Source organism: Coregonus lavaretus (genome assembly GCF_964263955.1).
Source record: "Coregonus lavaretus genome assembly, chromosome: 33".
NCBI classification, from domain to species: domain Eukaryota; kingdom Metazoa; phylum Chordata; class Actinopteri; order Salmoniformes; family Salmonidae; genus Coregonus; species Coregonus lavaretus.
Window position 1 is genome coordinate 27,718,024 of NC_140020.1, and position 20,349 is coordinate 27,738,372.

The window sequence follows — 20,349 nt, forward strand, 5'->3', positions numbered from 1 at the left end:
TCCGGCCTCTTCCCTGGCCGTCGTTGACTGAGGTTGGTCATGATAATGCTCCCACTAATCGGAATTTCTTGAGAAAATGTTGTACATGTGTATCAAATTCCCTGGGTTTTGTGTCAGAGTGTATTTAAAACGTTTGATGCGTTAGATTGTTATATTTCAGATTTTGGATGGCCGCTGTGTAATGAGTTATTGAGTGTTTCAGGATAGACCTAACGTGAAAGACAAGGAATGAAGGAAGGACTGGTAGTATAACAGGCGCGGTTTGAGGCCCATGTGTTCCTGGAAGAATTGCTTGTAGTCAATCGAAGAGTCCGTTTTTTAACCACGTAGTATTTTACCTTTTGTCTAGTGGCCTGTCCGATGTTTAGCCTGACATGGTGTATGTTTGAGTACTGTGTTCCCTGAAGGTTGCGGCTAACTAAAGTGAACCATTTTTGAAAGACACTGCTGCTAGCCGGCTAACGCTGGCTAGCCAACTAGTTAGCTTGGGGACATGCGACCTTTAGTATACACACACAAAAAAAATTATGCACACATGATTGTAAGTCCCTTTGGATATTATTATTATTTTAGTAGCTAGATGGATGCAATGCAATAACTTGCTCGGTTGTATGTTGAATATGTTCATGGAACGAACCAGTGTCGACTTTTCGTTTGATCAACCTTAGCTATAGTATAGTTGTTTGGCTAACTAGTTAACTTAGTAACTGCATGTATGTATGGTGAGATCGCGTTCAGCATGGACTGCTTTGCTAATGTTGGCTAGTTTCACCTGAAACATTCAATTATGTCCGAAGGTGTACAACATGCTTAAATGGTTTTCTTGTCTTTCTATCATTCCAGAGACATAGGCCATGTTCAGTACCAGCGCCAAAATCGTGAAGCCCAATGGCGAAAAGCCAGACGAGTTCGAGTCTGGCATTTCTCAGGTAACCAATGGCTAGTATGTTAGCTATTGCATGTATGGCTATTTACACAACTTCTATAACTTTCTTAGTCACTTGGCTAATGCTGTTTGCAGTATTCAACATGTCTGCTTTTCTAGGCTCTTCTCGAGCTGGAGATGAACTCCGACATGAAGGCTCAGCTGAGGGAGCTGAACATCACTGCTGCAAAGGTAAGGACTGTGCACTACATGGAGCATGTGTTGTACTTGCCTTATTTCTAACTGCTTGCTCAGACCTTTTTTTGGATAACTGAAGATTAATGTTTGTTTAAATGTGGGAGGAGTTTGATGCTTAGTAAGAAGAGCTGTTTTTGGTTATTATTGGGTGAGTTAAACCCCTACGTGGACATCCTGTGAGGTTGCTCTCACATGGCTCTGTCCTTGTGGCATATGGGAGCGTAGCATTTCAGTGCTGTGACGTACAGTCCCGTTCCATGACGTTGGAGAGCAAGCTTTGTCCCCGGCCATCGGGTTGGTGAGGACGGCGTTCTGTATATTCCTACATCTTCCCAGAGCCCTTTGGGCCATGACTGGGGGGCTAAACCATGCAGTGCATAGTTTTTTAGCTGTCTGGATGAAAAAGTATCTCCTACAATGTCTGTATTTAACTCCGTTAGTTCTAACATATTTTCCTCTCTCTCAGGAAATCGAAGTTGGTGGTAGCAGGAAAGCCATCATCATCTTTGTCCCCGTGCCCCAGCTGAAATCTTTCCAGAAAATTCAGGTGCGACTCGTGAGGGAGCTGGAAAAGAAGTTCAGCGGCAAACATGTCGTCTTCGTTGCACAGGTAGGAATGCGGCTCTCTCGCTGTCCTGTTTTCTTAGTTGCAGAGCTGTTGCTGTGACCCCACTGTTAGCTTGGTTCCTTTTGAGAAGACCGTTTACTGCCATCTGATGCTCATAGGTGTGTGTGTATATAGATAGATAGAGATGTATGAAATAACTGAATCCACTCATTTGAAGGGGTGTCCACATACTTTTGTGTGTAATTAATATACATGCATAAAGTACCAGGCAAAAGTTTGGACACCTACTCATTCAAGGGTTTTTCTTTATTTTTACTATTTTCTACATTGTAGAATAATACGGAAGACAGCAAAACTATGAAATAACACGCATGGAATCATGTGGTAACCAAAAAAATAGTTAAACAAATCAAAATATATTTTAGATTCTTCAAGGTAGCCACCCTTTGCCTTGATGACAGCTTTGTGCGCTCTTGGCATTCTCTCAACCAGCTTCATGAGGAATGCTTTTCCAACAGTCTTGAAGGTGTTCCCACATATGCTGAGCACTTGTTGGCTGTTTTTCCTTCACTCTGCTGTCCAACTCATCCCAAACCATCTCAATTGGGTTGAGGTCGAGGGATTGTGGAGGCCAGGTCATCTGATGCAGCACTCCATCACTCTCCTTCTTGGTCAAATAGCCCTTACACAGCCTGGAGGTGTGTTTTGGGTCATTGCAAACCAGATGGGATGGCGTATCGCTGTAGAATGCTGTGGTAGCCATGCTGGTTAAGTGTGCATTGAATTCTAAATAAATCACTGACGTGTCACCAGCAAAGCACCATCACACCTCCTCCATGCTTCAGTGGGAACCACACGTGGAGATCATCTGTTCACCTACTCTGCGTCTCACAAAGACGGAGCGGTTGGAACCAAACATCTCAAATTTAGACTCATCAGACCAAAGGACAGATTTCCACCGGTCAAATGTCCATTGCTCGTGTTTCTTGGCCCAAGCAAATCTCATCTTATTATTGGTGTCCTTTAGTAGAGGTTTCTTTGTCGCAATTCAACCACGAAGGCCTGGTTCACGCAGTCTCCTCTGAACAGTTGATGTTGTCTGTTACTTGAACTATTTGAAGCATTTATTTGGGCTGCAATCTGAGGTGCAGTTAACTCTAATTAACTTATCCTCTGCAGCAGAGGTAAGTCTGGGTCTTCCTTTCCTGTGGCAGTCCTCATGAGTCAGTTTCATCATAGCACTTGATGGTTTTTGCGACTGCACTTGAAGAATCTTTCAAAGCTCTTGATTTTCTGTATTGACTGACCTTCATGTCTTAAAGTAATGATGGACTGTCGTTTCTCTTTGCTTATTTGAGCTGTTCTTGCCATAATATGGACATGGTCTTTTACCAAATAGGGCTATCTTCTGTACACCCCCCTACCTTGTCACAACACAACTGATTGGCTCGAACGCATTAAGAAAAAAATAAATTCCACAAATTAACTTTGAAGAAGACTCCTTTTAATTGAAATGCATTCCAAGTGACTTCCTCATGAAGCTGGTTGAGAGAATGGCAAGAGTGTGCAGAGCTGTCATCAAGGCAAAGGGTAGCACTTTGAAGAATCTCAAATATATATATTTTTTATTTGTTCAAGGTTTTCTTTGGTTGCTACATGATTCCATATGTTATTTCATAGTTTTGATGTCCACTATTATTCTACAATGTAGAAAATAGTAAAAATACAGAAAAAGCCTTGAATGAGGAGGTGTGTCCAAACTTGACTGGTACTGTATGTGAGGTGTGTGTATGTATGTGTGTATATATATATATATCACACAAGTATGTGGACACCCCTTCAAATCAGTGGATTTGTATATTTAAGCCACACCCATGGCTTACAGGTGTATAAAATCGAGCACACCGCCATGCAAGCTCCATAGACAAACATTGGCAGTAGAATTGCCTAACTGAAGAGCTCAGTGACTTTCAATGTGGTACTGTCATAGGATGCCACCTTTACAAGTCAGTTTGTCAAATTTCTGCCCTGTTAGAGCTGCCCTGGTCAACACTAAGTGCTGTTATTGTGAAGTGGAAACGTCTAGGAGCACACAAGCTCACAGAACGGGACCGCCGAGTGCTGTAGCGCTAAGAGTAGTCTGTCCTCGGTTGCAGCACTCCAAACTGCCTCTGGAAGCAACGTCAGCACAATAACTGTTCATCGGGAGCTTCATGAAATGGGTTTCCATGGCCGACCAGCCGCACACAAGCCTAAGATCACCATGCGCAATGCCAAGTATCGGCTGGAGTGGCGTAAAGCTCCCCACCATTGGACACTGGAGCACTGGAAACGCGTTCTCTGGATTGATTAATCACTTTTCACCATCTGGCAGTCCGACGAATCTGGGTTTGGCAGATGACAGGAACGCTACCTGCCCCAATGCATTGTGTGAAATGTAAAGTTTGGAAGAGGAATAATGGTCTTTGTCTGTTTTTCGTGGTTCTGGCTCCTTAGTTCCAGTGACGGGAAATGTTAACGCTACAGCATAAAATGACATTCTAGACGATTCTGTGCTTCCAACTTTGTGGGAAGTTTGGGCAAGGGCCTTTCCTGTCTCAGCGTGGCAATGCCCCCGTACAGAAAGCGAGGTTCATACAGAAATGTTTTTTCAAGATCTGTGTGGAAGAACTTGACTGGCCTGCACAGAGCTCTGACCTCAACCCCAATGAACACCTTTGGGATGAATTCGAATGCTGACTGCGAGCCAGGCCTAATCGCCCAACATCAGTGCCCGATCTCAATAATTATCTTGTGGCTTAATTGAAGCAAGTCCCCGCAGCAATGTTCTAACATCTAGCGGAAAGCCTTCCCAGAAGAGTGGAGGCTGTTATAGTAGCAAAGGGGGGACCGACTCTATATTAATGCCCATAAATTTGGAATGAGATGTTCGACTAGCAGGTGTCCACATACTTTTGGTCATATGGTGTACATGCTGTTTCTATGCTGTGATTCTAGCATAATATCAACGTGGACATCCTGTGAGGTTGCTCTCACATGGCTCTGTCCTTGTGGCGTATGGGAGCGTAGCATTTCAGTGCTGTGACGTACAGTCCCATTCCATGACGTTGGAGAGCAAGCTTTGTCCCCGGCCTTCGGGCTGGTGAGGACGGCGTTCTGTATATTCCTACATCTTCCCAGAGCCTTTTGGGCCATGACTGGGGGGCTAAACCATGCAGTGTACATTTAGTTATCAAGTATGCTTGTTGGGCTTTTAAAGTCTGGCTTAGGTAAATTGGTAATCCTTAATATTTTCATTCAACTTGCAGAGGAGAATCCTGCCCAAACCAACCAGGAAAAGCCGTATCAAGAATAAGCAGAAGCGTCCCAGGAGGTAAGTTATATTATCATACCTGCATGTGCACGACAACATACTACATTTATATGGAAGAGACAATTTAAATGTGGCTTTAATGTTGGAGTGAATGGGTGCTAGTTTTAGAACTTGAAATAGTTTCTGCCATATCTTGTGCTGCCATGATTGCACACCATTTTTGGACCCAACGTGGATATCCTGTGAGGTTGCTCTCGCATGGCTCTGTCCTTGTGGCTTATGGGAGCGTAGCACTTGAGTGCTGTGACGTACAGTCCCGTTCCACAACGTTGGAGAGCAAGCTTTGTCCCCGGCCCTTGGGCTGGTGAGGACAGCGTTCTGTATATTCCTACATCCTCCCAGAGCCCTTTGGGCTATGACTGGGGGGCTAAACCATGCAGTGTACAATCTTACAAATACAATGTTGTATATGCTTTCTACCATTCCAGTATACCTGCACATTGTAAATATGGTATTGGTACCGACCCTGAAACTTACCCAATATATAGCTTGCTTACTTTCTCGTTCTTATTTCTTGTGTGTTTATGTTCTACTTTACTTTTTATTTGTACTACTGATACTAATTACTGCATTGTTGGGAAAGAGCTTGTAAGAAAGGCATTTCACTACTTAAGCATGTGACAACTTGAAACTTTGAATGGTATTTTGCATAGATCAGTATGTCTACAAGATGAACTGGAGACTAACCATATAATGCTAAATCAACGTTCCCTCCTATTACCTTGCGTTATCTCAAGCAGACTCTGCTTGTCTTCAGTGATGTGATTTCAAGACCCCTGCGTAGCGTTTAGATTGAATTGCCCTTTCCAATACATGCATTCAGACATGTATAAAGAATCTTCCTTTAATTTAGAATGAGACTGGTGGTAGGAACATTTGTTTTAGCAAGGCTTGCAATTTTTTGTTAGCCAAAAAAACTATTTCTAATGCAAGTTGTGATTTATTTCTCCAGCCGTACGCTGACAGCTGTGCATGATGCCATCCTTGAAGACCTGGTCTTCCCCAGTGAGATTGTCGGCAAGAGAATCCGCGTGAAACTGGACAGCAGTCGGCTCATCAAGGTCCACCTTGACAAGGCGCAGCAGAACAACGTTGAACACAAAGTGAGTGTCCTGTAGCAGTCTGCTAGTTCCCCCGACTTAACCCCAACGTGGATATCCTGTGAGGTTGCTCTCACATGGCTCTGTCCTTGTGGCATATGGGAGCGTAGCACTTCAGACTGCTATGACGTACAGTCCTGTTCCACAACGTTGGAGAGCAAGCTTTGTCCCCGGCCCTTGGGCTGGTGAGGACAGCGTTCTGTATATTCCTACATCTTCCCAGAGCCCTTTGGGCTATGACTGGGGGGCTAAACCATGCAGTATACAACTTTTGAAGTCTCAGGTTTTAATGTTTTTTTTAAACCAAATCTTCATAACCTGTAAATGTTAGTCTATGCAGTGGTTAACCAGTAGTTGTGTTTCTATTTTCAGGTTGAGACCTTCTCTGGTGTCTACAAGAAGCTCACAGGCAAAGATGTTGTTTTTGAATTCCCCGAATTCCAACTGTAAAGTGCAGATGACAAAATAAATTTGTTTACTGTTAATGTCATTGCTCTGTTCTCTGGGGATGGGGTGGTTAGTCATGATAATCCATACATTATGTTCTAGACTAATGTCCTTTCAGACAGAAGGAACTTGATAACCAAAACAGTAGGGCCAGTACCTCATAACTGTATACTTGGAGCAGCTTTGATAATTGACATCTTACAACTTGGGGTGCTAAGGGGTTTTGTTCAGACTTGCTTTTGTACCTCCATGCAATGGTAGTATTGAAGATTTTTTTTTGCACATTCACTAATGCTGAATGAAATTGACCAGTAATCTATTTGTCAATGTATTCTGGTAGTGGGCTGTAGCAAGCCATCTGCTTCAGTTGGTGAGCTCGGTCTCTGTCGAGGGAGGCGCTGGTTTTGACCTATTGTGTATTTATTTCTATTGAACACATTTCCGTTTGTTGGCAATATCAATTCTTGCACATTTATTCAAACTACTTATGTTCGCTAGCAAGTGCTGCGAGTACTAAACTGTAAACCAATCAACTTGTGTACTATCACTTTATCGGTAATTTAGGTAGTAAGTAGACAGCTGGTGACATCTTGAGAGGGCTCTCTGTTCAACTAACTGCTATCAAGTAAGGTATTACTTATTTGTAATCTTAACTATTTAGTTAAACGTGATGCCATCACTCCAAGCTGTAAAATGACATCATAGAACATGGCAACCTTTTAATGTAGCTAGCTACTGTAGTTGCAATAAGATATGTTGCTAGCTAGCAGGAACAGATGGCTTTATCATTAGCTAGCAGGAACAGATGGCTTTATCATTAGCTAGCAGGAACAGATGGCTTTATCATTAGCTAGCGTGTCATTCTGGGACAAGGAGTGTTTTAGCTGTAAGTTTATTCCAAGTATTTTAAGACTACAAAAATATATAGGACATGTAGTGTAAATCGAATAGTCATAAAGGCGGGACCCATATGTCATTCATACTGACAATGCCACATTATCCCTGTCAATAGTTGGAGTAGCATGTTTGCAGCGCACCCTGCACCAGTTTGTCAGGATGTACATTTTCTAGCTCACAAACTACATTCCTTTGCTGTGATTTTTATTTATTTTCACTTTTGTCTTGCATGATCTATTCAGCTCTCCTGTGTCCTGCTCCCAGAGATCTACCAAGTGCTATTCACAAAGCATGGGCTGATTCACTCACCTGTGAGGAGAACATCCTACTTCAGTTTGATCTAACCCTGACGGCACTAGACATTGAGACCACATTCATTTTCAAGTTTTTTTTTTTGTCTTGGTCTAGTGCATTTTAGAGTTGGAACACCCACTACAGATAAATGTGCATTGAGCTAGCCCTGCCGTCACTATATAAACATTGAGACCACATGTGCCTGTCTTTTCTTTTTGTGGGTTTTGTCTTAGTCTTGTCAGGGTTGCGGGTAGCCTAGCAGTTAAGAGCATTGGGCCAGTAACCGAAAGGTGGCTGGTTCGAATCCCCAAGACAACTAGATCAAGGCACCTAACCCTAGTTCCTCCTGTAAGTCGCTTGTGATGTCTGTTAATTAAATGACAAATGTAAATGTCTACATCGGCTAACTACATTGGTGACCAGGGTGAGATCCTTTTGATACGCCTATGGGGCCTGGGCGCACACATGCTCCTAGAGAGAAGCATGTATTGATGATATTTCTAGTCTCCAGAGTACCAGGCGTTTGGCATAGACGGCAAAGCTCTAATTTCTGGACTGTAAGATTGTGCCCTCCACGGCCCTCAGAACAGCCTCAAGTTGTCGGGCCATGGACTCTACAAGGTGTCAAGCGTTCCCCTTCATCTACACTGATTGATGTAGTGATATAAGCGATCATATCTTTAACCTTGTCAGTCTGTCATGCAAAGAGCAGGTGTTCCTAATGTTTTATACATTCAGTAGGTTGCACGATATTTAGATACGTCAAATACTGCCTGAGACACCTTTGCTGTTTGCCTCCATACTCAAATGGTGAAACACTTATTTGTGATGGTGTTCTTTGTTCGTATGTATATGCATGAAACACATTTTTGAAAACGTCTCACTCAGTCATAGTTGGTAGAATAATGAATGGATTTGCAAGATTCTGGCACCGTCAACTTTTAGGTTTGTAGGAAAGTTAATCATTTAAACCACCTAAATATACTCACATTCACTGCTTTTTATGTAATCCTACAGGCTCTATAATTCTCCAGACCATATATTCTAATGCATCCAACATTATGCATGGCCACCATGGTATTGGGCAGCTTCTGTTTGAGAACTCGTCTGGTTTAGAACTTAAACTCTGGTTATCTTATTGCAGAGCACATGTTATTTTTTAGAGAAGATTGTATTGAAAGGTATGCTATAAGTGCAGGCTATGCTATATGTATTGGCTAATATGCATATGCAGCTGTAGTTTTTAAACCTAAATTCTAGCATACATGACAAATGCATCTTTGTCTACATGCTTTTGTGTTTCTATGCTAAGTATATGATTTGAATGTTTCTTTAAACCTGCAGCTAGTTACTTGAAAAGAGACATAATCATGGCGAAAAATGATTAAACAATTGAATTCACGTACAGAGATGGCTAATGAACCACATTTACAGTAGCTGACTAGGCTAGTCTGTTAACATTGGCTAGCTTTTAATATATTGTCTAAATGGTCAATGGAGTTACAGTATGCATGCTGCATAATATATATATACTGAACAAAAATATAAACACAACATGTAAAGTGTTGGCCCCGTGTTTCATGAGCTGAAATAAAAGATCCCTGAATTTTTCCATACATACAAAAAGTGTATTTCTCTAAAATGTTTTGCACAAATTGGTTTACATCTCTGCTAGTGAACATTTCTCCTTTGCCAAGATAATCCATCCACTTGACAGGTGTGGCATATCAAGAAGCTGATTAACAGCATGATTAAATAGGTGCACCTTGTGCTGGGGACAATAAAAGGCCACTAAAATGTGCAGTTTATTCACAATGCCATAGACGTGTCAGGTTTTGCGGGAGCATGCAATTGGCATGTTGACTGCAGAAATATCCATCAGAGCTGTTGCCAGAGAATAGAATGTTCATTTCGCTACCATAAGCTGCCTCAAACGTCGTTTTAGAGAATTTGGCAGTACGTCCAACCGGCCTCACAACTGCAGACCACGTGTAACCACGCCAGCCCAGGACCTCCACATCTGGCTTCTTCACCTGCACGATCGTCTGAGACCAGCCACCAGTGTTGCCAACTCCTCAGTAAGGAAAGTAGCTATTGGCTGTCCTAAAAGTTGCTAGAAGTCGCTAAAGACGTCATCACCTAATTTGCATAATTGGCCATGTGCATGAAATTGTGATGGACGCTGTAGGAGAGACAAAAAGTGAGTAAAAAACACCCTAAATATGTTTAGAACTACAAATGAACTTTCTTCTGTTGATTCTTGTTTTTTTTACATTTTAGTCATTTAGCAGACACTATTATTCAGAGCGACTTACAGTTAGAGAGTGCATACATTTTCATACTGGCCCCCCGTGGGAATCAAACCCACAACCCTGGCGTTGCAAACACCATGCTCTACCAACTGAGCTACACGGGACGTTTTTAATGTCACAATTTCAACCCTCCTTTATCTGGGCTTGGGACCGGCAAAAGTGACCCAAAAGAGACTGGCGGAGTTACTTCGTATTTTTTATTTTATTATTTTGTTTGTTTTTTAATTTGAGTTTTCTTTAGTTTGGTTTAGTTTTTAACCTTATGGTCCACTTAGGAGCCTACAACAAGTCACAGTAAAACATGAAAATTTTTAACCATAACTTTTTAACAATTTTTTTGTATTAACAATCTAAATGGACCAAAAAGAGACAATAGAAAAAAACTGTCAATGGCAATGTGAGAAAATGATGGTAACTAGTCTGGCCCTAATTCAGGGTTTAAAAAAATGACCCCCCTCCACACACACACAGGCTGTGCTGGCTCACAGAAAGAGTGGGTCATCGTCATTTTGTTCAAGGCTCTCTGTGGCATGTTCAACAACTGAGGGAGCTGACTTAAATGAGTAAGCAGCTGATGTGCCAAAAAGCTGCAAAACATTATCAGGCAGCTGGTGCTCATAGCAAGCCTCACCAGACAGCTTCAGTCCATATCCCATAGTTAAGGGTCTGCAAGGACATCCGATTTCTAAGTTTGCTTTTTACCACACTCATCTGGCTGAATACTCTCTCGACTTCAGCATTCAAGTGTGGCAAGGACAACACAGACACAGCAGCCATGGCAAGTTCTTGAAACGGCTTGATATCAGCTGCATCCCTGAACTTCCAAATCTCACTCCAGAAGCCCAGTGTGTTTTTTGTCTCATTCCATTTACTAAGATGGATGGCACGCCACTGCTGGACAATCTTGTCTATCTCTGCAGGGGAGTAGCCAAGGAGCTTGGCTATTTTTTCTATTTCTCCAGGGCTCTTATTGTGCTTTAGAGTTTCCTCCACATTGAAAACTGACATGTACTGCAATGCTTCGATGTTGTCCGGCAGTCTCACCCTCAACTCATTAGTGAGGGAGATGGTGAAGGCTACACACCGCTTTCGGACATTGTTTTCATCCTCAGGCGCAAGGTGGAGCTCAGCTGTCTTTGACTCAAAAAGGTAACCAAGGTATGGTTTGGGACTGATGTATCCATCTATTGGCCCTTTGAGTACATCAGGTAGCTTAGTGGTTAAGAGCATTGTGCCAGTAACCGAAAGGTCGCTGGTTCTAATCCCTGAGCTGACTAGGTGAAAAATCTGTCGATGTGCCCTTGAGCAAGGCACTTAACCCTAATTGCTCCTGTAAGTCGCTCTGGATAAGAGTGTTTGCTAAATGACTAAAATCTAATCAACATTTGCCAGTGGATTCAGCACCCTGCTGCTCACAGAATTGATCAGGCTAACCAAGCTGTCAAGTAGCTTAAGAGGAACTACTTGCTCTACCTCAAAAGCCTTGATGGCCAACTGTACCTCACCCAGCACTGACTTAAAAAAAGTCAGATACAATATGTTTTGAGGATCACTGTACATGGAGTATAAAACCTCAGCCATGTAGCAGTGTTCACTGGACTTGGTGACTGCTAAATGCAGCCTAAGCTCCTCCCACTGGTCCAAAATGTGTGAAACAGCGGGTTCAATGGAGAGCCAACGTGTGGCACACACCTTGGTTATCTGTAAAGGTTTCTCTCCACAGTTGATGGTCTCATATATGGCCTTGTAGGCCTCCCTGCGCTTTGGAGACACTGAAAACCAGTTATAAGTCTCTCGTACCAAGTACTCCACACTACGGGGGATGGTGTCATTGGAAGCATGACTCACAGCAAGCTGCAGAGAGTGGCACACACAGCGAATAAGAACCAGATCTTTGAGGCCATACTCCTCCTTCAGCACTTTATGGACCCCATTGTTAATCCCCGTCATAACAGAGGCATTGTCAGTCCATATCCCCAGGAGTTTCACACTTCTCGAGGAATGCCACAACAGCACCGGCTATAGATTTGGCATCTCCTCCCTCCAACTCAACATGCCCCAGAAATGTTGATACAATTGTCTGCTTGGTGTCACTAAAGTACCTTATCACAACCCCCAGGTACTTAGAAACACTTACATCCGTGCTCATCGAGGAGGAGGCTGAAACGCTAGTCACCCACATCTGCGACCAACTTTTTCAGAAAGTATGGTGCTAGAACACCATTAATCATTTATGTGCACTTTGTCCTGTGCATTTTGAAGTGGGTAGCAGCAGTGGAGTCTGAGAAAGCAGCTCTACATGCTTCTCCAATGTGATCACATGCCAGCATGGAACAGTGTTCAGCGATAGCTAATGCCATGGTGGCCTCAGCCTTTTAAGCAGAGTCAATTTTTTAAACCATAAATGGCAGCTTGTTTTGGGTGGCACTGTTATAAGGCTTTGCCTTTTGAGTATGTTTTTGAGTTGTCATGTGTTTTTTTACATCACTAAGTTTGACGTAGAAATCAGCCTTACAATACAGGCAGTATGCCCGTGTATCATCCCCAATAAATGGCTTCAACCAGCCTTTGAATTCAGGGTTTGATTCCCACTCCTTTCTGTATTTTTTGAGTGTACAGTTTAGACTGAGACATGATGAACTAGCCAGCTAGATGTTTAGATTATGTCACAGAGGCACACACAGTGGACGAGGTGAGTAAGTGACTGAGGCTGTGTGAGTCAAATGCAGTGATTTATTTTTGTGCAGTGATTTATTTTAGACAAAGAACATTTTACATTTACATCCTGCCCTGAATGTAAGCCAGGGCGGGATCAGCCAGCGGCGGCTTCATTTGCAGTCTGGACGCAGAGGGGTGAACATCTCCTGCTCTGACTGCAGCTGGGAGGGACTGCTGCGCGAGGACTGGGCCGCCTGTGAGTGCTTTGGGACGGGGTAACAAAGCACCCGCTGCTCGTTGAGAAGAGTAAGAACGATACGTGCTTTCACGTCAGAGTCTCCAATAACACCAGAAAAAGTCGCTAGATTTGTTGCTAGTCGCTTTTTTGAAAATGTGTCGCTAGAGGGGTCTGAAAACTCGCTAAATATAGCGAGAAAGTCGCTAAGTTGGCAACACTGCGCTCAAGTGTAGGCCAGCCTTTTCCTGACAACTTAAGGCACTCTCATTGGTTGATGTAAGAAAGCTTCTTCTTCTTCAAAGTTTATTGGCAGACTACACTCATAAGGTGTATTGCCGCCACCTACTGTACGAGGTAGTAAAAAATACCCCAAAAACAAAATATGTTTTGGATGAACAAATTCATACTAAATACCAAAAGCAAAAAACAAATTCACGCTACTACCCTGAATTTCAAACTGAAAAACGGTACTCCTTCAGTCGGATTTAAATATTCAGATCCCTACATACACAGGCTCAGGAACCTTGGAGGGGGAACCTCCAAGAGTAAGAATGATACGTGCTTTCATGTCAGAGTCACCAAAAGTCTCCAATAACACCAGAAAAAGTCGATAGATTTGTCGCTAGTCGATTTTTTGAAAATGTGTCGCTAGAGGGGTATGAATACTCGCTAGATATAGCGACAAAGTTGCTAAGTTGGCAACACTGCCAGCCACCCGGACAGCTGATGAAACAAGTACTTCTGTGTGTAATAAAGTCCTATTTCTGTGTGTAATAAACTTCATTCTGATTGGCTAGGCCTGGCTCCCAAGTAGGTGGGCCTTTGGCTGCGCTCCTGCCCAGTCATGTGAAATCCATAGATTAGGGTCTAATGAATTTATTTCAATTGACTTATTTCATTATATGAACTGTAACTCAGTAAAATCGTTGACATTTTTGTTCAGTATATTTAAACTGCTCTCCAAAACAGATATTTATCTTATTTCAGTCTGGGAACTAGCTAGCTATAGCTGTTTCTTTTCATCAGACAGCAGCTCGTGTTTTCACAAGAGGGCCGAGTGTTGAAATATACTTTTTATGAGAAAATGTGCAAGAATTGAAGATGCCAAGAAATGTTATAGTCATCAGAATAATATTTTACTGGCATATACAGAAAAATAGCTCCTCCCTCGACATGGATTGACCAACTAAACCCGTTTTAAGGTTTCGGCTCACTACCTGTATGTAGAAATCCACCATTCGGTACACTATACTAGGAAATGTGTCCAATTTAGGCTGTCGCGCACAACAGTCAACATTGACTTTTGCATGCTAAACCTAACCCTTGAGGAATTATTAAAATAGAACCATGGAGTAACACAGCCATATGTGTTGGGGTATGATGTGGTAAGACGGTTATACTGGAAGCATAATGGTTGAAATATGATTGCATTCGTTTTGGAACCTCTCTGGCCGACGGCAAAGTCAGCTCAAAACAAAAGTGACACTAGGTTAAGCACGTGGAGTAATGAATAGGATTCTGTTTTTACATGCAAAAGTGATTGCTTTTGATAAAAACACTTTATCTGACTTCCCAATGAAAACTAGTTAGAAAATGCGAACATATACTTTATGAAAAGAGATGTATGTTTCTGAACGACGGATCATGGTGCTTCCCTCACATGACGGACCATAGCCCAATGCACCTTGGGACAGTTTAATAGAATCCCCTTGTGGTTGTACAAGGTGCTTTCGCTTTCTTCCTACAAAAGAAAGTCGGAGCACAACTATTTTGAACAGATATTGAGCATTCCCCCACCACCTATCTCGTTTTTAACATAACACTGCTGTCAATGACTTCCCAGTCACTGGACTTTGCCCTGGTGGATTGGTAGAAAAAAAGCCAGCACCAGAAGAATCTATTCATTAGTGGTGGTGGACTACCTTTGAACTTGAAGTACAGGAAGCTCCAATATATAAATCAGATTTATCTTACTGTATGAGGTAAATGGGAAGATATTTTTCTCATTCTGGATTGAGTTACATGTAGGGATTGTAAATTATAGTCTGCAATAGAAAACATGGCAGACCGAAAAGCAGTGAAAATGGTAAGTGGTCAACCGGACTTTCTGCAGTTTAATAACCTGGCCTGTGAGACAGCTGGAGGAAAAGTAAGTGTTACACCATGGACACAAGATTGACATTTTGATAACTGTAAATAACACAATATGAGACAATGTTCATCTGTTTATGTGCTCACTATCATTGTAGGTTATTTTTGCTACAGACGAATGGTTTGCGCCAGCTAGCAATCTTTTGAAGGTACAGTGCATACTTACATTACTAATTCACTGTCATCTGTTGATTCACTGCCATTCACATCTCCCACCCTCTCCCTTTGTGTACTGCATGTGGTTGGAAGAGAGAGCCACCAGAGTTCATAGCGTCTGCATTCACTGAGTACGGAAAATGGATGGATGGCTGGGAGACAAGAAGGAAAAGAATACCTGGTATGACTTGAAGAGACACAAAATTATAATCATTTCAATTATGGGAAAATTGAATTAACATAGATAGGCTAATCTGAATAGGTATACAGAAGCTTGATCTTGTCTGCTATCTCTGCTAGGTCATGACTGGTGCATCATCCAGCTGGGTGTACCTGGCATCATACATGGCCTGGATGTGGACACATCCTTCTTTACTGGAAACTACTCGCCCTCTGCCTCTCTTCAGGCTGCATGTCTGGGTATGGATGACTGTGTAACAGGCTGTGTTTACACAGGCAGCCACATTCTGATCTTTTTCCACTAATTGGTCTTCTTGACCAATCAGACCAGCTCTTTTGCCAATAATTTGAGAAAATAGCAGGTTGTCTGTGTAAATGCAGCCATATAGATTTAGACTCTATCTAATACCTCATGGTAAGTTAGAAAGATCCATAGGGTGTTTTCACATACAGTACCAGTCAAAGATTTCTTTATGTTTTACTATTTTCTACATTGTAGAATAATAGTGAAGACATCAAAACTATGAAATAACACATCATGTAGTAACCAGAAAAGTGTTAAACAAATCAAAATATATATTATATTTGAGATTATTCAAATAGCCACCCTTTGCCTTGATGACAGCTTTGCACACTCTTGGCATTCTCTCAACCAGCTTCATGAGGTAGTCACCTGTAATGCATTTCAATTAACAGGTGTGCCTTCTTAAAAGTTAATTCGTGGAATTTCTGTCCTTCTTAATGTGTTTGAGCCAATCAGTTGTGTTGTGACAAGGTAGGGGGGGTATACAGAAGATAGCCCTATTTGGTAAAAGACCAAGTCCATATTATGGCAGGAACAGCTTAAATAAGCAAAGAGAAACGACAGTCCATCATTACTTTAAGACATGAAGGTCAGTCAATACGGAACATTTCAAGAACTTTGAAAGTTTCTTAAAGTGTAGTCGCAAAAACCATCAAGCGCTTTGATGAAAGTGGCTCTCATGAGGACCGCCACAGGAATTGAAGACCCAGAGTTACCTCTGCTGCAGAGGATACGTTAATAAGAGTTGCCAGCCTCTTGTTTAAGTAACCGGTGTGAAATGGCTAGCTAGTTAGTGGTGTCCACTAGTAGCGTTTCAGTCGGTGACGTCACTTGCTCTGATACCTTGAAGGAGTTGTTTTTTAAATAGAGTGAAACAGGGAGGTACTACTTGAACTTGTCCAATAAGAACACAGATTTTCTGTAACATTTGTTGACCGATAGGTAACGATGCTTAGAGCGTGACTGTTGTCAATGTGTGTAGAGGGTCCCTGGTTCAAGCCCAGGTTGGGGAGAGGAGAGGGATGGAAGGAATGCTGTTACACTTACATGTGGCTAAAGTCATGTATGTTTCTGTGTTCTGTCTGATCAGAGGAGGCCCCAGCATTGACCCTGGAGGGAGACCGCACTGGCATGGCTGCTTCCGAGAGTCAGTTTGAAGCAGTTGCTAAGGTACAACCATTGTGCACACTGTTTACACTGATACTGTACACACACACACACACACACACACACACACACACACACTGGAGAAAATCAATGATCAACTGTGTTTGACAGTTGCACTCTGAGTCGTGGGAGGAGCTTGTTCCTGTGACAGATCTGAAACCTGGATACTCCGACACCTGTCATAACTACTTCCCAATCACCTACCCCAGCAGAGTCACCCACCTGCGACTCAACATGTACCCAGGTAACACCTCCATATCAGATACTCTCTCCACTATTGGTTACATAATTGCTCATCAATATTCCTGATAAAGGATCTGTATTTATGCTTGTGTTACAGATGGGGGGATTGCTAGACTGAAGGTCTATGGCGTTGGGCAGAAAGACTGGTCTGCCATGCCCACACAGGACCAGGTGGACCTGGTGGCGCTGGTCAATGGTGGGGTCTGTCTGGGCTACAGCGATGCCCACTTTGGCCACCCACGGAATATGATTGGTATGCCAATGCTTTCAGTCTGCGAACATTACAATGGGGCTTCTTTCATCATACTGATTAAGGAATCAATCACTTCAGTACAGATAGCACTGGAATATAAAGTACAAACAAATAGGGAAACATTTATTTTAGCACTATTGATTTGAAAATACTGTATAACAAAGACAGAATTCTTTCAAGAAGCTGTGTCCATATCTTTAACTAATGAAGTGCAGACATTATTAATCTATTTAGTAACTTGTTCCAGTCAGTTGGGTCTTTGTAGCTGAAAGATCTTACTCCAACCTCATGCTGTACCTTTGGGACTTGTAATTGTTGTTGTTGTCGAAAGAAGTAGTGTGAGTCTTGTATAGTTAGGTGTTCCTTAATATATACATGAAAATTACTGTCAGGCCTGTGACATGTTTTAATGAAGATGTCAATATTGGCAATGGTCCAGAATCTCATTGGTAGTGCATACCATTGGTAATGAACATATCAAAAAGAGACAAGTCTATAGACTGGGTTGACCGGGATACGCCATACGCCGTAGGTTTGGGAAGATCTGCAAACATGGCTGATGGATGGGAGACAGCCCGTCGACTAGACAGACCCAAAAACCTACAGGTAACTTCAAATCAAAGTTTATTTGTCACATGTACAGGATATAGGAAGTTTAAACGGTAGAGTGAAATGTTTACTTGCCGCTCTTCCTCAACAGTAAAGAATAAAGTTTGACACATGCTGTAGCACTGGGTCGTGTTCAGTAGGACACATAGTAGAACATTTTTAAATGTTTGCTACAGAAAATCTGTGTTGTTATTGGGCAAGTTCAGGTAGTACCTCCCTGTTTCACTCTATTTGAAAAATGTCCTCCCTGCTGAACACAACCCTGTTGTATCATCTGGTGACATGATACTGTGCTCCATAGGTGGATGGGAAGGGCATCCTACAGGTACCAGGTTATGAGTGGGCAGTTCTCAGACTGGGGCATCCCGGAGTCATCAGCCAAATTGAGATAGACACCAACCACTTCAAAGGTAGAGTAAGACACACACACACACACACACACACACACACACACACACACACACACACACACATTCTGTCTGTTCCAGTCTCTGTTCTCTGCACTCTCTTTCACCCCACTGAAGCACTGCAAAGTTCCAATGTTAAAGGCTTGGTTACTACAGTTAGGATTAGGGCAGGTAGCCTAGTGGTTAAGAGCGTTGCGCCTGTAACCGAAAGGTCACTGGTTTGAAACCCCGAGCCGGCAAGGTGGGAAACATTGGCCGTTCTGCCCTTGAGCAAGGTAATTAACCGGCAACAACAACTGCTCCCCGAGCGCCAATGATGTGGACATCGATTAAGGAAGCCCACTGCACCTCTCTGATTCAGAGGGGTTGGGTTAAATGCAGAAGACACATTTCGGTTGAATGCATTCAGCTGTGCAACTGACTACTAGGTATTCCCTTTCTCTAGTTATGACAGTGTAACAGGTTAGATTACAAGCTATTATAATGGAGACATCCACATCTTTCGCCTCTGTTGTAAATAAGGCAGTCCACTGTACAGTCTACTGAGATGTAAGTCATCCCACCAGACAGAGCTCTTGTGTTTCTCTTACTGTGTCATGTGATGTCAACACGCAGGAAACTTCCCAGACTCCTGTAAGATGGAAGCGTGCTATCTGACCCCCGAGGAGGAGGGGAAGTATGTGAGTGGCAGGTGGAGCAGCGATCCGGGAAACAAATGGCGGGTGCTTCTGCACCCTCAGAAAGTATGTCAATCATTTTATCTATAATTCACTCCATTTGATCCAATGCCTGGGACCGTCTGAGTGCTGATCTAGGATCTGTTTTGCCTTTTAGATCAGAATGAATAAGATCACATTGACATAGGTTGCCCTGATCCTAGATCAGCACTCCTGCTGAGACTTCATCTGTACATTTTCATCCAGGAAGTGTTTTTCAACATTTTAATCAATTTAGTGTTTAAATGTCCATATTCCAGAACAAATGGGGAGAAATTCAAATGTGTGTGTTTCAAAACCTATTAGTTAGGTAAACAATATTGAATGTACATGTATAATAACTAAATCAGGTCTTGTAAGGATGTAAGGATATCTCTCATCTGTGACATGTGTTGTGCTTCACACATTCTTTAATGTGCCCAAGTTTCTGTGAAGTGAAATATCTGCCAAGTCAACAGTCCATCCAACTAATTTTTTTCCTCATGCAATTGCATCAGAATTCTGCTTAAGTACCAAAACAACTCATAACCTACAACCAGTGATGATAATAACCATTCCAAACTGCAACAGTAAAACACATCTGTTTGGTGAGAACCGTTTTCTGTCTGTTCTAGCTCGAGGCCCATCACAGGCACATTTACTCATGTGACTCGCTGCCGCTGTCTGGGCCGGTCAGTCATGTGCGTCTAGTCATCGCCCCAGATGGAGGGGTCAGCAGACTAAGACTCTGGGGACGTCCGACTTCCACAAGACACACCTCCAAACTGTGATGCTGAGTTGTGGTGAGCTCATTGTGGAAATGAATTGTCTGAGTGTAACATGTAGTCTACTGTACGCTACATTTGATGCTTAAAAATAAACATTCATCTGAAAAGATACAACTGGGTCTAAGGAGATGTATGAACTAATTATTTTCTTATATTATTTTTGAGTTTAGAACCTGTATTGGATGCAATTAATTTAAGAAATGTTGCTTAGTTGCAACAGTGGGTCTCACAGGGTTAAGCCATTATAGGAAAAAAGTGTGTGTGTGTGTTTTGTGGTGTCTATGCCATGTGAAGAATAGTAGCACAGACAGTAAACAAACAAGTGCTTGCAAACAGGATTCAGCACCACGGACAGTGGTGATTGGAATCCCCACGATCTGACCTTT

General features: G+C 42.4%; 2 protein-coding genes across 2 annotated transcripts; both read left to right on the plus strand.

Annotated features, from left to right (window-relative positions):
- Positions 1-3: 3 nt before the first annotated feature.
- On the plus strand, positions 4-6,649 carry LOC311108790 (small ribosomal subunit protein eS7). Its single transcript, XM_084151540.1, has 7 exons — positions 4-32; positions 844-929; positions 1,046-1,117; positions 1,590-1,733; positions 5,000-5,064; positions 6,017-6,167; positions 6,537-6,649. The coding sequence occupies exons 2-7, from the start codon at positions 855-857 to the stop codon at positions 6,612-6,614; spliced, it is 585 nt and encodes a 194-aa protein (XP_084007666.1). The 5' UTR covers positions 4-32; positions 844-854; the 3' UTR covers positions 6,615-6,649.
- Positions 6,650-14,222: 7,573 nt separating this feature from the next.
- allc (allantoicase) lies at positions 14,223-20,087 on the plus strand. Its single transcript, XM_084150893.1, has 11 exons — positions 14,223-15,159; positions 15,260-15,310; positions 15,411-15,498; positions 15,618-15,737; positions 16,892-16,971; positions 17,080-17,212; positions 17,309-17,464; positions 17,997-18,070; positions 18,375-18,483; positions 19,096-19,223; positions 19,811-20,087. The coding sequence occupies exons 1-11, from the start codon at positions 15,070-15,072 to the stop codon at positions 19,964-19,966; spliced, it is 1,185 nt and encodes a 394-aa protein (XP_084007019.1). The 5' UTR covers positions 14,223-15,069; the 3' UTR covers positions 19,967-20,087.
- The last annotated feature ends 262 nt before the right edge of the window (positions 20,088-20,349 follow it).

What these genes read in the sequence shown, in the direction of transcription:
- LOC311108790 (XM_084151540.1), top strand. Translation starts at nt 855, where the DNA reads ATGTTCAGTACCAGCGCCAAAATCGTGAAGCCCAATGGCGAAAAGCCA. An exon ending in TGAACATCACTGCTGCAAAG is followed by an intron (nt 1,118 to 1,589) that starts GTAAGGACTGTG and finishes CCTCTCTCTCAG; the next exon opens with GAAATCGAAGTTGGTGGTAG. An exon ending in AGAACAACGTTGAACACAAA is followed by an intron (nt 6,168 to 6,536) that starts GTGAGTGTCCTG and finishes TTCTATTTTCAG; the next exon opens with GTTGAGACCTTCTCTGGTGT.
- allc (XM_084150893.1), top strand. Translation starts at nt 15,070, where the DNA reads ATGGCAGACCGAAAAGCAGTGAAAATGGTAAGTGGTCAACCGGACTTT. An exon ending in TCTTCAGGCTGCATGTCTGG is followed by an intron (nt 15,738 to 16,891) that starts GTATGGATGACT and finishes CTGTCTGATCAG; the next exon opens with AGGAGGCCCCAGCATTGACC. An exon ending in GCGACTCAACATGTACCCAG is followed by an intron (nt 17,213 to 17,308) that starts GTAACACCTCCA and finishes CTTGTGTTACAG; the next exon opens with ATGGGGGGATTGCTAGACTG.